This window comes from Phyllostomus hastatus, unplaced genomic scaffold, assembly GCF_019186645.2.
Source record: "Phyllostomus hastatus isolate PE091 unplaced genomic scaffold, TTU_PhHast_1.1 phas_contig_86, whole genome shotgun sequence".
Classification (NCBI taxonomy): domain Eukaryota; kingdom Metazoa; phylum Chordata; class Mammalia; order Chiroptera; family Phyllostomidae; genus Phyllostomus; species Phyllostomus hastatus.
The window spans coordinates 97,159,288-97,179,645 of record NW_025333977.1 but is presented as its reverse complement, the minus strand read 5'-3'; the positions used below and the strand labels follow the sequence as shown (position 1 = coordinate 97,179,645).

Here is a 20,358-nt window from a genome sequence, read left to right as displayed (position 1 = left end):
CTTCAATTTTACAAGGTATAATCTGTTTATTCATATTCTCTGATTCGTACTGATTAATTTTAAAAGATTGTGTATTTTTGGAAATTTATTTCATCCAGGTTGTCCAGTTGTTGATATATAGTTGTTCATAGTACTTTCTTAGAATCCTTTGTGTTGCTTTGGTGTCAGTTGTTATTTCTCTTCGTTCATTTCTGATGTTATTTATTTGGGTTTATTTTACTTGTGGACATTGTTATTTGATTGTAATATAATTTTCATGTGTCATGAGATATTCTTCTTTTGATTTTTCAACAATTTTAAAATATAAAAAGCATTTTTAGCTCATGGGCTGTACAGAAGGTTATTGGCCAGGCTTGCCTGACATGCTGTAGTTTGCTGACCCTTGCTCATAACAATGTTGTGAAACTCTGCTGACTGCTTTATGTTTTTTCCCCTTTCTTTTAACATTATTTATGTTTTGTTTATTTTGCTACTTAATTATGTTTGCTTTTACTGTTAATGTGTGTAAGCATTAAACTAATAATTTTCAGTTAATTTTAATTCAAAAATTTTAAATTTGATTTTAAGCTATAGTCGGTAGGATATTTATACTACTTTCCTCTTTAATGCATTGGACATTTTTGAAAATTATATGCTCAATAAATAGAGATAGTGCCTGCCATCTAATATTTGAAGGTTAATGTATAGATTGTTGTATTTCATTTATTTATCCATTTATTAACATATTTCAGAATAATTCTCTTGCATTAATGAATTTATTTACTTATCTTTAAAGAGAGAAGAATGGGGGAGAGAGGAAAAAAAAACATCTATTGGTTGCCTCTTGTACATATCCCGTCCTGGGACCGAACCTGCAACCCAGGCATGTGCCCTGATCTGGGAATGAACGGGCAACCTTTCACCTGCAGGATGAGGCCCAACCACCTGAGCCACACCAATCAGAGCTCTTTTTTTTTAAATAATAAGGAATATTCAGCAATTAACCAGGCTGCCTTAGGCACTAATACTCACCTGTTGCTACAAATTTTCACACACACCTTAGATGACCAAAGACAGAGACTTTTTAGAGAAGGTAAAATATTCAAGAACCTCCAATATAAACTTTCAGATTCCTTGAACATATGAGATTATAAAGGGCTTATTTTTAAAAAAATTATTTATTTTTTAGAGAGAGGGGAAAGGAGAGAGAAAGAGGGAGAGAAGTATGGATGTGTGAGAGAAACATCTATCAGTTTGCCTCTTGCATACAGGAAGTTGGCCCGCAACCCAGGCATGTGCCCTAGACTGGGAATCAAACTGGCGACTTCTTGGTTTGCATCCCAGTGCTCTATCCACTGAACCACACCAGCCAGATTATTTTTTATTTTTTTTAATTTTAATATGCTTTATTTTTGGAACAGTTTTAGATTTACTGTAAAATTGCAAAGAAAGGATAAAGTTTCCATATTCTCACTCCCATATTTAACTTAAAATGTTAAAACTTTAACATTTTAAGAAATTATAAAGAGCTTTATTTTCAAATGACAAACATTTTTCCTCTTATTTTTGTACATTATTCTTACCTCTCTTTAAAAGTGTTATTTCACAAAATTATTAGAATTGCACAATGAAATAAAATTGGGAAACGTATATGCATTTTCTACCAAATTACAGTCATGCCACTTAACAATGAGTAATTGGTTGAGCTATGACATTAAGATCTTACAATGGCTGTGTGTCTATGACATCATAAGGTGATAGGAACTTTCAGCTCTAGTATGATCTTATGGGACCACCATTGAATGTATGTGTGGTCTGATGTGGACTGCAAAAAAGATTGTTATGCCTCATGTGATTGTATATATTTAATAGAAACCAATGATTAAATCAAATCTGAAGTTGGTCATTTCAGCTGGTTTGCTTAAAAGAAATCAAAGTTAAGCTATGGCTGGTGTGGCTCATGGATTGAGTGCCAGCCTGTAAACCAAAAGTTTGCCGGAATTGAAGGTTGCCGGTTCAATTCCCAGTCAGGGTACGTGCCTGGGTTGCGGACCAGGTCCCTTGTTGGCTTGCAGGAGGCAATCAGATCCATGTTTCTCTGACACATTGATGTTTCTCACCCTCTCTTGTCCAGTGCACTCCCTTCCCCTTTCTCTAAAAATACATAAATCTTTTTTAAAAAGAAATTGAGTCAAACTGAATTATATAATGTTTGAAAATAAAAACAAAGAGTTTTGACAGAGTAAAGATTGTGGAGTTTCTTTCTGGAGTCAACAAACAATTTGAGTGTCTATACTGCTACAGGGAGCTCAGAGTAGTGAGAGAAGTGAACACTGATAGAGATATGCATGAGACTGAGTGGGTGGGGCACAGGCTTCCAGGAGGACCCACCTCATAGGATGGTGATAGCTAAACTTTTCTTTTTCCTCAGTATTAGTTTTAAAAATTACTAAAAATGCATGGTTATTGCAAATATTAAAAGAATCCAGAAGTATATATAGTAAATAGTATAAATCCCTATTTCTGCACTCTGCATGCTAATCTCCATTCTTCAAAGTTATAGTTATTAGGCTGGTAAATAGGTTTCCAGATTTTTTTCCTATGCATATACCATCAAGGTTTTTCTCCTCCCATTCCCACAAAAATGAGCTCACACTATGTTTAATTTTGGTTGCCAAGGATGCTTTGCTGTTTGGTTAGTTGTATTTTGTTGAATAGAAATCTGAATTTTTGTAATTATCAACGCCTAAAATTTTTTGCTTTAAAAAAAAAGCACATGCTAAATAGTTCTAATTAGTAGTATTAAATTGAACAATATAAATGTTTTGAGTATATCAGCCTAATTGTTCCCTCATTACCTTAAAAATAATCATAGTATCTATTGTATGTTTATGAATATATTTCATCTTAAGGTAATTATTACTTTATATAAAGTATAATTTTTAAGCATTCATCTCTGTTTTTTACTTAGTAATTTTTCAGAAGGAAAGTATACCTTTAAACATAAAATAACCTATTTTACATGTAATTTTTCTAGGGCTGCTTTGGAAGAAGTAGAAGGAGATGTGGCAGAATTAGAACTAAAACTTGATAAGGTAAATAATACTTTTTTAACTTTTTAAAACATTAATTCTTGTTTTCCATAAATAATAAGTTATGACTATAACACTAGGTGGTTCACATTATTTCTTTTATCTCTATGAGAATAAATGCTTATTATCCCAATTTTACACACGAGGTAATTGAAGCTAGAAACAATAAGTAGCTTGTTGAAAACCTAATCTAGTGCCAGAGCAAGATTTTGAATGGTGTCTGACATTAAAGTTCACAGTATACAAGGTCTGCACGGAAAAATTCCAACCATTGTTAATATAACGAGAACAGTTTGTACAACATTGATGTAACCTGACAGCCAAGGAGAGTAGACTGGAATGTGCATGTGTGAATAATGACAACTTCACTGTACTAGTCAGTGGAGTCAGTAGACGCCTTTGAGTGAGCATATGTACTGTGTGGTCATTGCATTCAAAATGGCTGAGTGAGTAGCACAATGAAATCTGTGTGAAATTTTGTATTAAGCTTGAACATTCCTCTCTGGAGACTATTTGGATGATTCAGAAGGTCACAGCTATGGGCAACTGGTGATCAGTAGCTTCCTCATGATAACACCTCTGCTCATGCGTCACATCTTGTGCTGAGTTTTTTGGTGAAACATCAAATCACCCAGGTGACTCAGCCCCACTGCAGCCCAGATTTGGCACCCTGTGACTTCTGGCTTTTCCCAAAACTAAAAACACCTTTGAAAGTGAAGAGATGTCAGACTATCATTGAGATTCAGGAAAATAAAACAGGGAAGCTGATGGTGACTGGGAGAACTGTGAGATGCTCCATGGTGCCTCCTTTGAAGGGGACTGAGATATCATTGTCCTGTGTGCAGTGTTTCTTGTATGTTCTTTAACAAATGTCTCTTTTTCATACCACATGGCTGGATACTTTCTGGACAGACCTCAGATTCCTTATATTGCTGGAGGTTTGTTTCCTTTTTTCTCCATCAGAAAGATTGTAACTATCTTTTTTGATGCCTAATGGATTTCATATATAACCTACCATTCCCATTTATAAATTTGGGTGTGTCCATGCTCATGTTCAACTATAAAATAAAGTTTGACTCCTGGACATGGCTAACAGTGTGGTGATTGCAGGGAGGGGTGGGGGGTATGAGGGGACTAAATGGTAGTGGAAAAAAATACAATTAAAAAATAAAACTCAAGAAAAAATTTTAAAAACAAATATAAAATAAAATTTATAAACATTTTAAAAAGCACTTTCCAGAAATGCTTAATATGTACTTAATAATTAATATTAAGTGATCATATTCTCTGTAAGGGTGAATGTACATTGATTACTATCTTCTATATTAATTATTGATAATCATTTTTTACACCTACACAAGAAGCATTGTCTGCTATATAACAGGCAGAAATATGAGAATGACTAATATACATGGCTTCTGATCTTAAGTAACCCAGTGAAATATCTCAAAATTTCCAGAGATAAATGATGAACAGATACATAATTTGAAATATCCCTTTTGAAAAAAATTTTTATTTATATAATTACTATTGTAAATGCTGATACTGTGTAAAACGGTGCTTCTGAAACCTTACTGTGCATAGATTCCTATCACCTGGGGATCTTGTGAAAATACAGGTCCCGATTCAGTAAGTTTGGGGTATCCAAGAGTCTGTATTTTTAACCAGACCCCAGGTGATACCTGTGCTGTTGCTCCAGGGCTGCACTTTGAGTAGCAAGGGTATAAAAATATGTTAACTAGGCTGAAGGTTTTCAAATGTTTTAAAATTTGAAATACATATGTATCTAATGTAAATAAAATAGAGCAGATATAAAGCAACATTATTATTTATATTATGTCAAACAAAAATTTTAGAAAATGTTTAGTAATAAGTTATTTTTCTGTGTAGTGCTCTATAGTGTTCAAAGCACTTTGTCATATGATATGTTTTTGGATTTTTACGGTAATCCTTGGAGGTAGGTGGAACAGATAACATTATTTTCATTTTAGAGATGAGGATACCAAACAAAGTCCAGAAAGTGAAGGGGACTTACTTCATGTCACAGTTAGAAAAGGCAGAACCAGGGTTAGAACCATATGTTTTTATTCTTAGTTCAGTGCTCTTGTGCATCACTGTACTTCTGGATCCATGTTGGGGGAGCACATGCCACTTGGAATTTTCTGAGGAACACTAGCAAGCTTCCAGGCAAGTGTTTTTAAAAATTAATGTTATAAGTTTTGGTACAAATATTTTCAAAAATTTTACTTTTTATTTACAGTTAAATATGTGGGGTTATTACTGTCATTATTTTACCCTGAGGTATTATATTTATTTTTAAGCACTCATTGAAACATAGTTCTTAAACCCTTAAGGTAGGTGACAGAAGATGTAGTTTCGATTTTCTGGTAGATTTATGAGAGAGTATATAGAAGGCCAAGGCTTTTTACTGAGTCTCAGAGTAGTATAACAGGGCATCTGTTCTCTTCAGATAGACCTGCATCTAGAGCATATGAATTTTTTTTTGGAGCAGGGAACCTCAAAATTTAAAGTATCTAAACAGTCCACTGATAGCATTTTTACTAATGATTTTGCTTTTATGAGCAGCTTTTTTTTTCTTTTATATCATTTTGTTGGGGTTGGGGGACTGGTAGAATTCTGAAACCAAAAGATTCAAATCCAAAACAAGTTACTAAAGTATTGACATTCAGTACTAAGAACTCTAAGCCCTTTCTAAAGTCTATATTATGCAAAGGGCTACAAGGGCACCATGGAAACTTCGACTTTTTAAAAAATATCATTTTCTACCCAAAAAGAAGTTCCATAACAATTTTTATATTTTTCTAGTTTAAGATCTTAATCCCTTATTAAATATACCTCTCCCAAATTCTTAAGCTATTATCTATCATTTTTACTTTAGAATTATGAGGAATAAGCATAGAGAAGAGAAACTTAAGAGTGCTAGAAATAGTTGTTATTGAAGATGGTGGCATTGAAGGGCTAGTGGAGGGGAGGGGTTGCCCAAGACTAGTTTGCTGATTTCATAACTTGGTGCAGGGCAAGTTTCACCTGTAATATCATTGTAAATCATGCCAGCAGCAGGTTAAACTAGCTTGGTGACTTAGCTTATATTTATTTTGCTTATAATGTGTGCCACCAATAGTTACACTCTCACTGGTGAATAGTGCTTCATGAGTAGCACTGCTCTACTGAGTCCAATTAGTTCTCCATTCTGGCAGTATTTGGGCGTTGGCATCATAGAACATCATAGTTGCAATCTAGATATAATTTCAGTATCTGGTGTAACTTCTCACCAGCATGCTTGTTCCCTGTTTGTTAAGCATATACCCTTTAAATCACAGCTCAATTACTACTAAATTTAGGTTCTTTTTCTAGTATTGCATTGCTTTTTACACATACTTCCATTTAAATTATTGTAATATTATAATTCTTTTAGCATAATTGAACAGTTAAGAGCACAAAGCCAGGAGCAAGGCTGCCTACATTTGAATTTGGCTGTACCACTTACCAAGCTGTGTGGTCTTGGGCAAGTTTTTCAACTTTTCTGTGTCTCAATTTCTTTATCTCCAAAATAAGGAAAATAAATAAGTATCTGTCTTTAGGGTTATTTTGAGAGTAAGATATGCTCCTACATGTTAAGTGCTTAGCTACAGTTCTTGGCACATAGTAAGTTCTGAATAAATGTTAATGATCATGGTGTTCAACAGACTCTTATTTATTAGCTCCTTGAAGACAAGCTGTCTTTAAAAGGTGAGGAAATAAACGCTCTTATTTCTTGGACACTTAGGGTACCAAGTTCTATGTTTTAAGTATAGTCTCTCCAACCTTCACAACAATGTTGCAAATTTTATGTTATATCAAATTTACACCTGAAAAGAAAATGAGACTTAGAAATGTTACATTGGAGGATAGTCTGCAAGTAAGTCATTTGTATTCCCATTATCTGGCAAAGTGCCTATGACATAATTTTCACTTTAATTAAAAAACTGTTGAATGAATCAAGGCTACTAGCTTGATAATTTTGACTGATTTGACATTTACTCTTAATTGGGTAAAAATCTTCTCTCTTTGTAGGCTTATATAAATATCTCAGTCATAACAGTAATCTGATAAGGATTTTGATAGCTGACAAAGTATCTCCAGATCAGTCTTTCCTCCTAATTGCAGTGTATATGTTTCAGCTACACAATAACTTCATTTCTCTCCAACTACTGTAAAATGACCTTTATTCTAATACTTATACCTGTTTTCATAACCATGGTTTCTGTGCATCACCACTCAAAATTCTAATCTCTGAGATATGGAATGCTGATATCTTACTTTCTGACTTGAGTCTCCAGTCCTTGCAGTTCCCATCTTTACTCCTATCGCTTCCGTTCTTCAAGCTTACCTAGACCTCTTTCAGTTCTGATATTTCAGACTCCTTTTAGATTCACTTCCATTTCAGTGTATTTTGTCTTTAGTGATTTTTTTTATTGAGATAAACTTTACTTAATATAAAATTCACCATTTTAAATAACACAACTTAATAGTTTTTAATATATTCACAATATTTGCACAATCAGAATTGCTATCTAATTCTAGAACATTTTCACCATCCCAAAAGGAAACTCTGTACCTGTTAGCAGTCACTTCCAATTTCCCTCTCCCTACATCTTCTGGCAATCACTATTGTACTTTTCGGTCCTTATAGATTTCCCTATTCTGGACATTTCATATAAACAGAATCATAGAATATTTGGTCTTTTATAACTGACTTCTTTTATGTAGCATAATGTTTTTCCATGTTGTAATGTGTTCCAACATTTCTTTTTTATGGCTGAATAATATGCCATTGTATCCATTGTATGAGTATACCACATTTTGTTTGTCCATCATTGATATTAGATTCGTTTCTACTTTCTGGTTAGTATGAATAATACTGTTATGAAACCTTGCAGGCTCTTAATTTTATTACAACATTATTTTTCTTCTGGAGACGTTCATTTCCTTTCCAGAACACCTACTCTATAGAATTCTCACTATATTAGTCCAACCATCTATATTCCAAGGGTGTCCAACCATTGGCGTCTCTGGGCCTCACTGGAAGAAGAAGAGCTGTCTTGGGCCATACATTAAATAACCAACCCTAATGAAAACTAGTGAGCAAAATAAAAGGTTTTAAGTAAATTTATGATTTTGTGTTGGGCCACATTCATAGCCATCCTGGGCCACATGTGGCCTGAGGGCTGTGGGTTAAACCTGTGTACCCCCAGATCTGGGCTTTAAAAAGCCCTACAGGAGAAGTTATACAACTCCTTGGTGAAACTAATTGGCGCAACTACATATTCCTGGAATCCTTGATGCAAATGAATTTTTCCAAGACTCAATCAGGTTATCTTGTTACCTTTAGCATCTCTTATACTTCACTGTTTTCTCAGACTTACCACTTTGTTCTTTAGCATTAGTAGATGACCTTAACTCTTCCTTCATTTTGGTGGAATGAAGGAACATACAATATTATATTAGTTTTAGTTGCACAACATAGTGATTCAACATTTATGTATCTTACAAAGTGATCGCCACAGTAAGTCTAGTAACTATCTGTCACCCTACATAGTAAAGATATTATTGGCTCTATTTTGCATGTTATACATTATATCCCCATGGTTTATTTTATAACTGGAAGTTTGTACTTCTTAATTCCCTTCCTCGTTTTTACCCCACTCCCCACTCCACTCCCCATTGGCAGCTATCAGTTCTCAGTATCTATGATTTTGTTCCTGTTTTGTTTTGTTTTTCAGATTCCACTTGTATGTGAAATCATATCGTATTTGTCTTGCTCTTCCCAGCTTGATTCACTTAAAATACTTTCTAGGTTCATCCATGCTGGCAAAGTTTCATTCTTTTTTATGGCTGAGTAATATTCCATTGTATGTATGTATCATGTCTTTATCCATTCATCTATTGATGGACACTTAGGTTGCTTCCATATCTTAGCTATTGTAAACAATGCTGTGATGAACACAGAGGTACGTGTATATTTTACAATTATTGTTTTCACTTTTCATAGGTTCATTTGGTAGTTCTATTTTTAAATACTTTTTTTAATAGTAGCTGTTGTAATTTACAATCCCACTAATGGTGCACAAGGGTTTCCTTTTCTTCACATCTTTGTCAATACTTCTTATAGCCATTCTGACAGGAGGGAGGTGATCTCTCATGGTTTTGATTTATATTTCCCTGATGATTAGTGGTGTTGAACATCTTTTCATTTGTGTATTGGCCATCTGTATATCTTCTTCAGAGAAATGTCTGTTCAGGTCTTCTACCCACATTTTAATTGCAGTGTTTTTTTAATGTTAAGTTGTATGAATTCTTTTTGTGTTGTGGATATTAATCCCTTATCAGATTTATCATTGCCAAATATCTTCTCCCATTCAACAGGTTGCCTTTTTGTCATGTTGATGGTTTCCTTCACTGTGCAAAAGCTTTTTAGTTTGATGTAGTCCCATTTGTTTATTTTTGCTTTAGTGGCATTTGCCCAAGGAGACATATCCAAAAACATATTGCTGAGACTGATGTCAAAGAGTTTACTGCCTATGTTTTTTATTTTTTTAGGAGTTTCATGGTTTCAGGTCTTACATTTAAGTCTTCCATCCATTTTGAGTTTATTTTTGTCTGTGGTGTAAGAAAGTGGTCTAGTTCCTTTCGCTCCCTCCCTCCCTTCCTTCCTTCCTTTCTCTGTTCAGTTTTCCCAATGTCATTTGTTGAAGACTACCTCTTCCCCATTTTATATTATTGCCTCCTTTGCCATAGATTAATTGAATATGTAAGCATGAGTTTATTTCTGGGGTCTATATTCTGTTTCATTGATCTATATGTTTTTAACCATAATGTCATATTACCAACCTCTCTGCTTTTTGTGGGGGATTTTTAGATTTTATTTACTTATTTTTAGAGAGAGGAGAAGGGAGGGAGAAAGAGAGGGAGAGAAACATCGATGTGAGAGAAACATTGATCACTTACCTCAGATGGCCTACAACCCAGGCGTGTGCCCCGAACTAAGGACCCTTCAATGCACAGGCCAGCACTCAGCAGTCTGAGCCACACCACCCAGGGCTCCTTCTGGTTTTTCTATGGAAGCTTTTAATATAATCTCTTTCAAAAAGGAGAACATTGAACTAGTTTCTTGTTTGTCCTTCCAGAAATTTTTAGTGTATAAAAGATGATATATATTTGTATTTTTCTTTCCCCACTCCAATAAAAATACTAACATTGTTCTATAATTTGCTTTAAAAATATCTTGACTGTTGTTCCTTGTTATTAATTATAGAGCTGCCTCGTTGTCTTTAGTAGCTGAATTACATTTCATTGTATGAATATATCATAATTCATTATCTATTTGCCTCCTCATGGACACTTAGATTGCTACCAGTGTTTTACTGTGGCTGTAGGGATTGACTTCACATGTGTATGATGTGGCTTATGTACATCTGTATGATACATTTTTAAAAGGAAATGCTAGGTTAAAGGGTAGGTGTATGTTTAAATTTTTGATAGCCTTTGCTAAATTGCCTTCCATAGAAATTGTACTAACTTACAGTCCCACCAACAATGTCTGAGAACACCTGTTTCTCCATAACTACTGTCTCAAACAGACATTTTTTATTTTTGCTACTTTGTAAAAGGTAGTAATTTGCATTTCTTTTATTATGAGTGAGAGTGAATTGCTTTTCTTGATCATAAGACGTATTTGAATTCCCTTTTCTGGGAATTATTTATACATGTGCGTCAGGCTTTTTTTTTTAGTGGCTGGTTAGGTTTTCAAAAATTATTTGTAGACCCTTTCTTTTACAGTGTTGTTTTAAATATAAATTGATTTTGTAGAGGGAGATGGAGAAGGAGAAACATTGATTTGTTGTTTCACTTAATTTATGAGTTCACTGGTTGATTCTTGTATATGCCCTGCCCAGGGATCAAACCTGCAACCTTGGCATTTTGGGATGATGCTCTAACCAGCTGAGCTACCCAGCCAGGGCTAGATCCTTTCTTACAGTAGGAAAATTAGTCCCTTGTGATTTGCTGCTCATACTGTTTTCCCATATTTTCATTTGTATTTTGACTAAGTTTATTGTTTTTTTTCCTTGTAGAAATAGTTTTTTTTTTATGTAGTTGAATTGATCAATTTCTTCATTGCCTTTTGTTTTGCATGTTCTCAGAAGGGCTTTTCTTTCTTTGAGCTTATAAAAAAATATTACCTCCTGTTTTCTCTTAGTTTTATGATTTAATTTTTTATGTTTAAATCTTTACTTCATGTGAAATTAATTTGGGTGTTTAGAATCCAGTTTAATCCCCTCCCCCCACTTTAGATTTCTGTCTTGTGTCACTATCATTTACTGGACAACTTTCCCCCCATTGGCTGTAATGTTACTTCAATCAATTACTGCATAGTATTCATATCTGTTTCTTTACTCTATTCCACTGATCAGTTTGTCTATTCAGATCCATTATCAAACCTGTAATTGCTTCACCTGTGTATTTTAATAGCTTATAGGGCTAATGTCCCCACCGCATTACTGTTTTCCAATTTTTTTTTCTCCTTGCATTTTGGTTAGTCCATACATGTTTTAGAATTAGTTTTTCTGGTTCTTAAGACATTGTTGTCTGTTGTCTGTTGTTGTTGTTTTATAATTAGCAAACTGTTTACAAGACTAGTCTCTACCAGCATTTTTCATAGTGCATTTTGTAGAATAATGGTCCTGTGAGAATTCTTCCCTAAGGCACAGGTGGCAAACACAAGGCCCGAGGGCCGAGTTCAGCCCTCTACCGTGTTTTATCCGGCCCAGCACCTTGTTTCTACTTGGCAGCAGCGCTGAGCTCCTTTCCCCTAGTTAAGGCGTAGTTACATTTATAGAGTCTTAAAATTACATTTGGCCCTTTGAAGGCAACCTTGAGGCTGATGTGGCCCCCGGTGAAAATGACTTTGACACCACTGCTCTAAGGAAAACTCCCATGTCTAATGTTTTTAAGAAATGCTACACATTAGCCCTGGCTGGCGTAGCTCAGTGGATTGAGCATGGGCTGTGAACCAAAGTGTCGCAAATTCAATTCCCAGTCAGGGTACATGCCTGGGTTGCAGGCCATGACCCCAGCAACCGCACATTGATGTTTCTCTCTCTCTATCTCTATCTCCTTCCCTTCCCTCTCTAAAAATAAATAAATAAAATTTTTATTTAAAAAATTAAGTACAGAAAACAGATGAGTACAGCAACATTAAAAAAAAAAAGAAATGCTACACATTATAACTCCTCTGTATACATTAATACATCAAAAGCTCTGAAATGTTTAGAAATGAAGAAATGTGTTTAACTTTTTAAACTGAGTTTTCCAGACTTATTTGATCACAGAATCCTTATTTAATACAAAATGTTCCTGCAGGATATTCTGTAGAATATATATTGAGAAACATTGATGTATTATATATTTTCTTCATCTACATTTCATAACTCACTGTAATCTGGCTACAGTCCTTATGCCAGTTTCTTTTAAAACTGTTCTTCCCAGGGGTGCTGGTGACTCTTTGTCACCAAACTCCATAGATGTTTTTATTTATTTTATTATTTAAGATTTTATTTATTTATTTATTTTTTGAGAGAGGGAAGGGAGGGGGAAAAAGAGGGAGAGAAACATCAATGTGTGGTTGCCTCTTTCACGACGACCCCAACTAGGGGCCAGGCCCACAACCCAGGCATGTGCTCTGACTGGAAATCAAACCAGTGACCCTCCAGTTTGCAGGCCGGCACTCACTCCACTGAGCCACACCAGCCAGGATCGATAAATATTTTTACAGTCTTTCTAAAATTTGACTTTTATGGATTTTCAACTTATTCATCATCCATCTTTTGATATTTTATCCTTTCTTGACTTTGGTGAAATTATTCTCTTGTTTTTGTTTGTTTGTTTGCTATGTTTTCCTCCTCTTCTTTAGTCTCCTTTATGGGGTCTTCACTCTACATGCTCTGCCCTCTGCTTTCTACATAGGATATAGCACTGTAGCACTGACACTTGATTTGCTGAGGACGCTTGTATCTGTATCTATAACATACTCCTGTGTTTGAGTTACAAACATCTCTTCACTGGTGTTTGATAGACTTTCCATTTGGACTTAATTCATAGGCCCATCTAGCTCAGGCCCACCTCACAGGCCCAACACTGAAAACAGTCTCTGCTGGCCAGTGCAAAATTGCATTTTGTAGCAGATATAAACCTCAGCAAGTAGAGTTCAGGGTGGATTTCAGTCCCTACTTTTTTCCTTGGTAGGATATAGTCTGCATAACTGTATGTGGTACTCGACTGTAATTCTGGAATTTGTTTCCCCATTTGTCTCCCTGCATACTGCCTTAATTCAGGCTCATGGTTTTTGGTCTAATATCCTTGTTTTTACTCTATTTCCCTGTCTTTGGTTTTTCTCCTTTTGTGTCATCCTTCTAAAATGGAACTCGAGGCAACTCTCCCAATTAATATTTTTAATTGTTTCCTATTTCCTTCCGTATAAAATGTGAATGTCTTAGTGTTGCATACAATGCTTTTTCTGATCTGGCTCTTATATACATTTTCATGCTGCATTAAGGTACTTCTTTTTTGTTCTGCTTCTTAAACTTCTAGTCCTTAGAACATGCTCTTCATAAAGTAGTATCTTTCCATTACCCATATCTGATTGGCTAATTTCTGTTGGTCTTCAGGACTTTTTTCAAGTGTTACCTTTTCTATGAATCCTTTCTGATCCTCATAGTCTTAGATGTCCTCCCTTTGTTTCCTCATGTATGGTTTTTGTCATGTATAGCATTTGTGCTTGTGCTATACACAATTTATTTAGTCTACTGGTTAGAATTAGGACTCCCAAGAGCAGAAATTGTTTTCAATTTCTTCAAGGCCTTTGGGCAACAGTTTTAAATGATACTCCTGAGATTCTTTAGATCGTTTCTAAAGTTTTTTAGGCTCTTTATTCCCTTCTTGGTGCCCCCCTTCTTCCCACCTCCTCAGTACTGTTCCCTTTTTCACCTGTGGCTCCATTTTTTTAGCTATCATTCACCCAACATTTTGTTTAAAGATCTGTATCTGAATGGGAGAATGGAAGGAAGGGAGGAAAGGAAAAGGAGAGGGAGGGGAGGGGAGGGGAGGGGAGGGGAGGGGAGGGGAGGGAGGAAAGAGTCCTAATTCGTGTACAATGCCCAGAACAGTAGGCATTGGAGAAATATGGTTGATAAATCAATCCTGATATCTGCTTTGATAGACTGATAATGAAATGACCAGCAGTTCTAACCTGGCATGCCAGTTTACTCCCCTTTCTTCCAGCATACCACTTTGTTTTTTAGTTTTGATTAACTTTTATTATATTGCTTGCTCTGCCTGAAGTTTCCTTTCCTTCCTTTGAAGAGGTGCTTTAATAAATTTTTATGGTGTCAATTTATGGGATTTAATTTGACTTGGTAAAATGATTTTTTGTTGGTATCAGACAATCTTTGGGTTCTGAAAAGTCAAGTTTTTGGTGTAACGCTCCTATGAATTGCTTGTTCAACTAAGCTATTTGTAAAATTATTTTCAACCTGATGTAATGCTTTTCTTTTTCAGCTTGTGAAGCTTTGTATTGTGATGATTGATACTGGAAAAGCCTTTTGTGCTGCAAATAAACAGTTCATAAATGGGATTCGAGATCTGGCACAATATTCTAGTAATGATGCTGTAGTTGAGGTTAGTATTTTAAAATTAGTTAAAATGATAAATGCAACAGGACATCTATCAATTATGTATCCATTTGCCTTAGAGTTATAGTGGTCCTTAAAATTTGAAGTAGAAAGGCTGTCACCCATTAGCATTATCTTATATATAATTCTGTTTTCTTTAATAGTTACTAGTTGATGGTTGATTTACATTGTGAATATAAGTTTACTTACTGCTCAGTGAGCTGAAGCGTGTACAAGAAGGCTTGAGCAGGATCTTGCTTACTAGTAGCTGCTTACAGAGAAAGCAGAGCATTAATCTAAAAAGAGTATCTAACTGTAGGTGTGGGGGAGTTGCATAAGAAAGTTTTGGTCAGCTACCTATGCCAGGTTATCCTAGACCCCTTGCTACACTGTGTGGTATTATGACACTGCTTTTATAAGGTATAGTTTGATGATTATTTGATCCACAGATGCCTACGTGGGCATGGTCTTGATACATTCAATTTAACTTCTAGGTTTATTTACATCATTTCTATTGGTTAGCATAATATTATTAGTAGAGCAGTACTAATTCGTTGACTATTCTAGGGTTTTATGTTACTACATGGAGACATGACCTCTGCAGAGTAAGCCCACGAGGTCGTGAGATTGTTCTTAGAAGTAAATATTATTGTTTACAGTGTGACTTGATCTTTCTGTCAGAAATGCTAAAGTAACATTTTTGTGGCCTGTTTCAGTAGCTCTTAAATGACTTGTTTTTTTCTTTTGGTTTCTTTCTCATAGACAAGTTTGACCAAGTTTTCTGACAGCCTTCAAGAAATGATAAATTTTCATACAGTAAGTGTCAGTATTACTATGACCATGTTATTTTAGTACTTTTTTTTTTAGTGGCTGTATTTTATAAAATTACTTAAGTTGGAATTCAATGACTTTGAATTTGTCAACAACTTTTTAGGGGGGTAATCTAAAATGTGTGTAAGTGTGAAAGAGAGAGAGTAAGAGAGGGAGAGAGGACAGATTTTACTTACCATTCTAAAATACTGAACTTATATCAATGAAGTACACACCCATAAGTTGTTTTTCTTTTAAGTTGTACCTTTGTAACTTTTTAAGCAATTATTTTAAGAACAAACAAATAAAAGTCATTCTGAATTTAGTTACTTCCTATTTCTTTTAAGATACTTGCAAATAGCCCTGGCTGCTATGGCTCAGTGGGTAGAGCACCAGCCTGTTAACCAAAGGGTTGTCGGTTCAGTTCTCAGTCAGGACACATGCCCAGATTGCAGACCAGGTCCCCAGTAGGGTGCGTGTGAGAGGCAACCACACATTGATGCTTCTCTCCTTCCCTTCCACTCTGTCTAAAAATAATAAAATATTTTTAAAGAATACCTTTAAAAATACTTACAAATATATACCCTTTGATCATTGCCATTATTAAAGACTGCTGTAATTATTTGACATTTATATGTATTTTTAATATTTGAGGACATTTTCCCTTCAGGAATGAGGGACATGTATTACTTTTGGAATGTCAGGAAATTCCTTTATAAATTTCATAAAAATTTACTGAAAATATGGTAGCTTATAAGCTATATACTTTTTAATCTTTTTAAAAAAGCATGACATATATGGATGTTATAATTATTCAGTGTTTCAAAATTTATTAGCAATGGTCTATAACAAAAATATCAACACTTACATTCCTTATAAAATCTTTCAATTTTTTGTTCTTAGTTAATTTAATTTTTCTATTTTTCTGATTATAGCTATCCTAGTAGTTGTGAAGTGGAATCTCTGAGGTTTCAAAGGTTTCTAAGGCTTTAAAGGTTTCATTTCCGTAAAGACTAGTACAGCTGAGCATTTTTTCATGTATTTATTGGCAGTTTGTATATGTTCTTCCACCATTGTTGCTATTGTTCATTGAAGTCCTTTTTCCATTAAAATTTTTTAATTGAATTCTTTATATATTCTGCAGTCAACCTTAATCAGATATGTAATATTTATGGATTATGACATGTGTAAATGTTTTCTCCTATTCTATTGGTTGTCTTTTTACTTTTGATAATGTCCTTTGATGAACAAAAGTTTTAATTTTCATGAAGTTTAGTTTATTTTTTTCTTCTGTTGCTGCTAATGTTGGCATCTCAACATTATAAATCTCAAATCATGCTTCACTTCTTTGTTTCCTTCTAAGAGTTTTATGGTTTTAGCCCTAATATTTTGTTTTGAATGATTTCTTGTTCTCTTTTTGCCTTACAATGAACTTATATGCCAGTGTCTAGTATATTTGATTTCTCTTGAAATCAAGTGGTCTTTTGGATTCCAACTTCTTAAAAAGTATAATGAGAGTATTTTTTTTTGTTAACAGTTACAGATTTTAAATTAACATAATAGGTTAAATGTTTTTTCCATAATATGTTATCCTTTGTAATAGTCCTGTTTTTGATATTTTCTTTAAACCACCAGTCATATATTTTTGTTTTATATAAGAATCCTTTTTAATTTTATTGCCATATTATTTTTTATAACATCTCAGAATTTTTCTTTTAATAGGTATAAGTAAGAAATTGCTAGGCCTTGGTTCACTTTCTGCTTTGCTTGGTGTTTTTTGTTCTTGTTAACAAATACTTTTAATTTTTTCCAGGAGGAGAAACTTGTATGTACTTGAATCAGAATTCTTATATTTGTGGGGTGATATATATCTTATTTATTGTTATATCATCAGTACTTGCATAATTTTCATTCTAAGGAAGTCATTTAATTTTTCTAAGCTTTATATCTTTCCACTGTAAAATGAAGGGACCTCACTAGATGATATTTAATTATAGAAGTTATATAATTATAAAGTATTATTTATTATAAAATAAGTAAAATCTCAGAGCCATTTATTAAAATGTGGGAAAACAAACCTAGTTATATAAAATGCTTTATTTTAGTAGCATTCTCTACAATGAAATTTTAATTACATAGTATTACAGTATAAAGAAAGCTTTATAGGATAAGACAAACTGCTTTCTAAAAGGTAATCAATATTGAAATATTTTTTATATTCTATAGCAGAGTTCATACTACTTAGGTTTTGGTGTATCAGTTTGTGTCAGGATAGCAGGTTAGGTTTTCTACAGATGTCATTTATAAATAACTTTGTGGACTTAAATAGATGTTTGAAATAGGAGAGAGACTCATAGATGGAGAACAGATGACAGCTAATGGGGGTGGGAGGTTAGGGTCTAGGGGCATGGAGCAAAAAGGAAAAAGGACTCATGGTCATGGACAACATGGTAATTGCTGTGGGGAGGGGGTGCATAAGGGGACTAAATGGTAATGGAAAAAATATGATAAAGATTTTTTAAAAAGAACCATTTGAGTTATTAGCCAAGTAAGATTTAACATAGATTGGGATTTCACAACTCATTTGAAAAATAAATTATTTGGATTCTTTTGTGATTTAGTTCCTCTATAAAAATGGATAATACTGTTCCTTATTCCTTATAGAATATGAAGTTCCTAGAATTACTCTTTAACTCATATATCTTTATAAAATGCCAACTCATACCTTCTCCCGAGCAGGTCCTGTATGCCACATTCTGCTAAGTACTAGAGTTGATTTAAGTATTGATTTATTTTCCTGGAACATAATTTCTGTAACCTCACTGATGGCTCTTTTGGAATATGCTGTTGATACACAGAACTTGGAATATTTATTTACTATTTTTGCTGAGTGAAGCTTAAAAAATTGCTACATAAATTCTATGAAGCTCTGTGACCCTTTCTGTCTTTTTTTTTTTTTTGTAAGTGTGATTTTCTGTATTACAGCCATTCTCTCATTCATTCAGCAGATGAGTTTTTTTGATTCAGGGGAAAGTATCATTTTGTTATCGTTGCTTGCTATCATTATTGATTACTTTGCATTTTTAAGACTAAATGGAATCTTTTTTGTCTAATTTCTTGCAATGTAATTATTTTGAAGCTCATTTGTGTTACTTATGTATCAGTAGTTGACTTTTTTTATTGCTTGATAGTACTGCATTATATGTATATATTACAGTTTGTTTATCCATTTACCTGTTGATGGATTTATCACTTACCTGTTGCTGTTAACAAAAAATATGTATTAGCTTACAGTTTCTTGAACAGAAGTTTTTGTATAGGCTCAGAGTCTTTCATGAAATTGCTTATGAAGATGTTGGCTGGGGTTAGTCACTTGATGGGATTGGAAGATGTAATTCCAAGACAGGGCTCAAGCACTTTCTGTTTGGCTCTGGGTCTGGGTTTGTTTTGTTTTGTTTTGTTTTGTTTAAGATTTATGTGTTTTTAGAGAGAAAAGATGAAAGAGAGGGAGAGAAACATCAATGTGCGGGATACATTACTTGGTTGCCTCTTGCAGGCCCCCAACTGGGCACCTAGCCTGCAATCCAGGCATGTGCCCCAACTGAGAATCAAACCATGGACCTTTTGGTTTGCAGGTTAGTGCTCAATCTACTGAGCCATACCAGCCAGGCACAAGGGGCCTCTTCACAGGGCTTTTCAAGTGACCTTACTTTATGGAAGCTGGTTATTCCCAAAATAAGTAATGCAAGAGCAAGAGTAAGGAGAAAGCTGCAATATTTTTTATGACCTAGTCTTAAAAGTCACTCATTGTTGCTCCCTCCATATTAATATTTATTAGAAGTTAAGTCATTAAGATGAGCCCACTCTTAAGGGTAGGAAGAATCAGGCTTCACTTTTGAAAAGAGGAATGTCAAAGAATTTGTGGACATCTTTTAAAGCAACCACAATGAATATTTGAGTGGTTTCCAAGTTTTGGCTGTTACCAATAAAGCTGCTTATAAAATATATATGTAAACATCTGTATAGAGTTGCTTTTATTTGTTTTGTGTAAATAGCTAAGAGTAAAACAGCTAGTTTGTGAGGTAGGATTATGTGTAACATTTTATAAAACTACTTCTATACCAAAGACTGCAAAACACTGCTAAGAAATTAAGGAGACAAGAATTCTTACTTTGCTGTATTTATTTATCATTGTTTATAATAATGTTAATATTCTTTTATGTATTAAATTCCTAAAAATATTTCATTTCTTTAAAAAATTAAAGAAAACCTCCAAAAATTTGGAATTTTTTTCCTCAATTGATTGTATCGTTTTACACCAGCAATGTATGAGTATGCTAGTTGCTTTATGTGATTGTCAATACTTGTTATGGTCACTCTTTTAAAATTTATTATGGTTTAAATTTGCATTTTCTTAAGAACTAATGATTCTAAGCGTCTTTTCATGTGTTCATTTGCAATCTATATATCTTCTTTGGTAAAATGTCAGATCTTTTCCTCATTATAAAAATGAGTTGTCTCATTATTATTTAGTCATAAGTATCCTTTCTCTGTCCCATATATGTCTTTTGTCAGATAAACATTTTGCAGATATTTTTTCCCAGGCTTTGGCTTGTCTGTTTGATTTTTATAGCACTCTGATTTGAGGGGCAAGTTTTTTTTTTCAATTTATATTTATAGTTTTTGTGTTCTATTAAGAAATAGTTACCAAAGCAAGTTCACAAAGATTTTATTCTATGTTTAATTTAGAT

At 34.0% G+C, this 20,358-nt stretch overlaps 1 protein-coding gene across 3 annotated transcripts in view; it reads left to right on the top strand.

Moving 5' to 3' along the window:
* Positions 1 to 20,358, top strand: part of ACAP2 (ArfGAP with coiled-coil, ankyrin repeat and PH domains 2) — a 153,755-nt gene that overhangs the window by 54,686 nt on the left and 78,711 nt on the right. For 2 of the 3 annotated variants that reach the window (XM_045850763.1, XM_045850762.1), the window contains exons 2-4: positions 3,017 to 3,074; positions 14,685 to 14,804; positions 15,560 to 15,613. In XM_045850763.1, the coding sequence (XP_045706719.1) occupies positions 3,017 to 3,074; positions 14,685 to 14,804; positions 15,560 to 15,613 (232 nt within the window). Of the gene's footprint in view, positions 1 to 3,016; positions 3,075 to 5,165; positions 5,259 to 14,684; positions 14,805 to 15,559; positions 15,614 to 20,358 lie in introns of all 3 variants that reach the window. The other variant, XM_045850764.1, reaches the window with a different exon arrangement.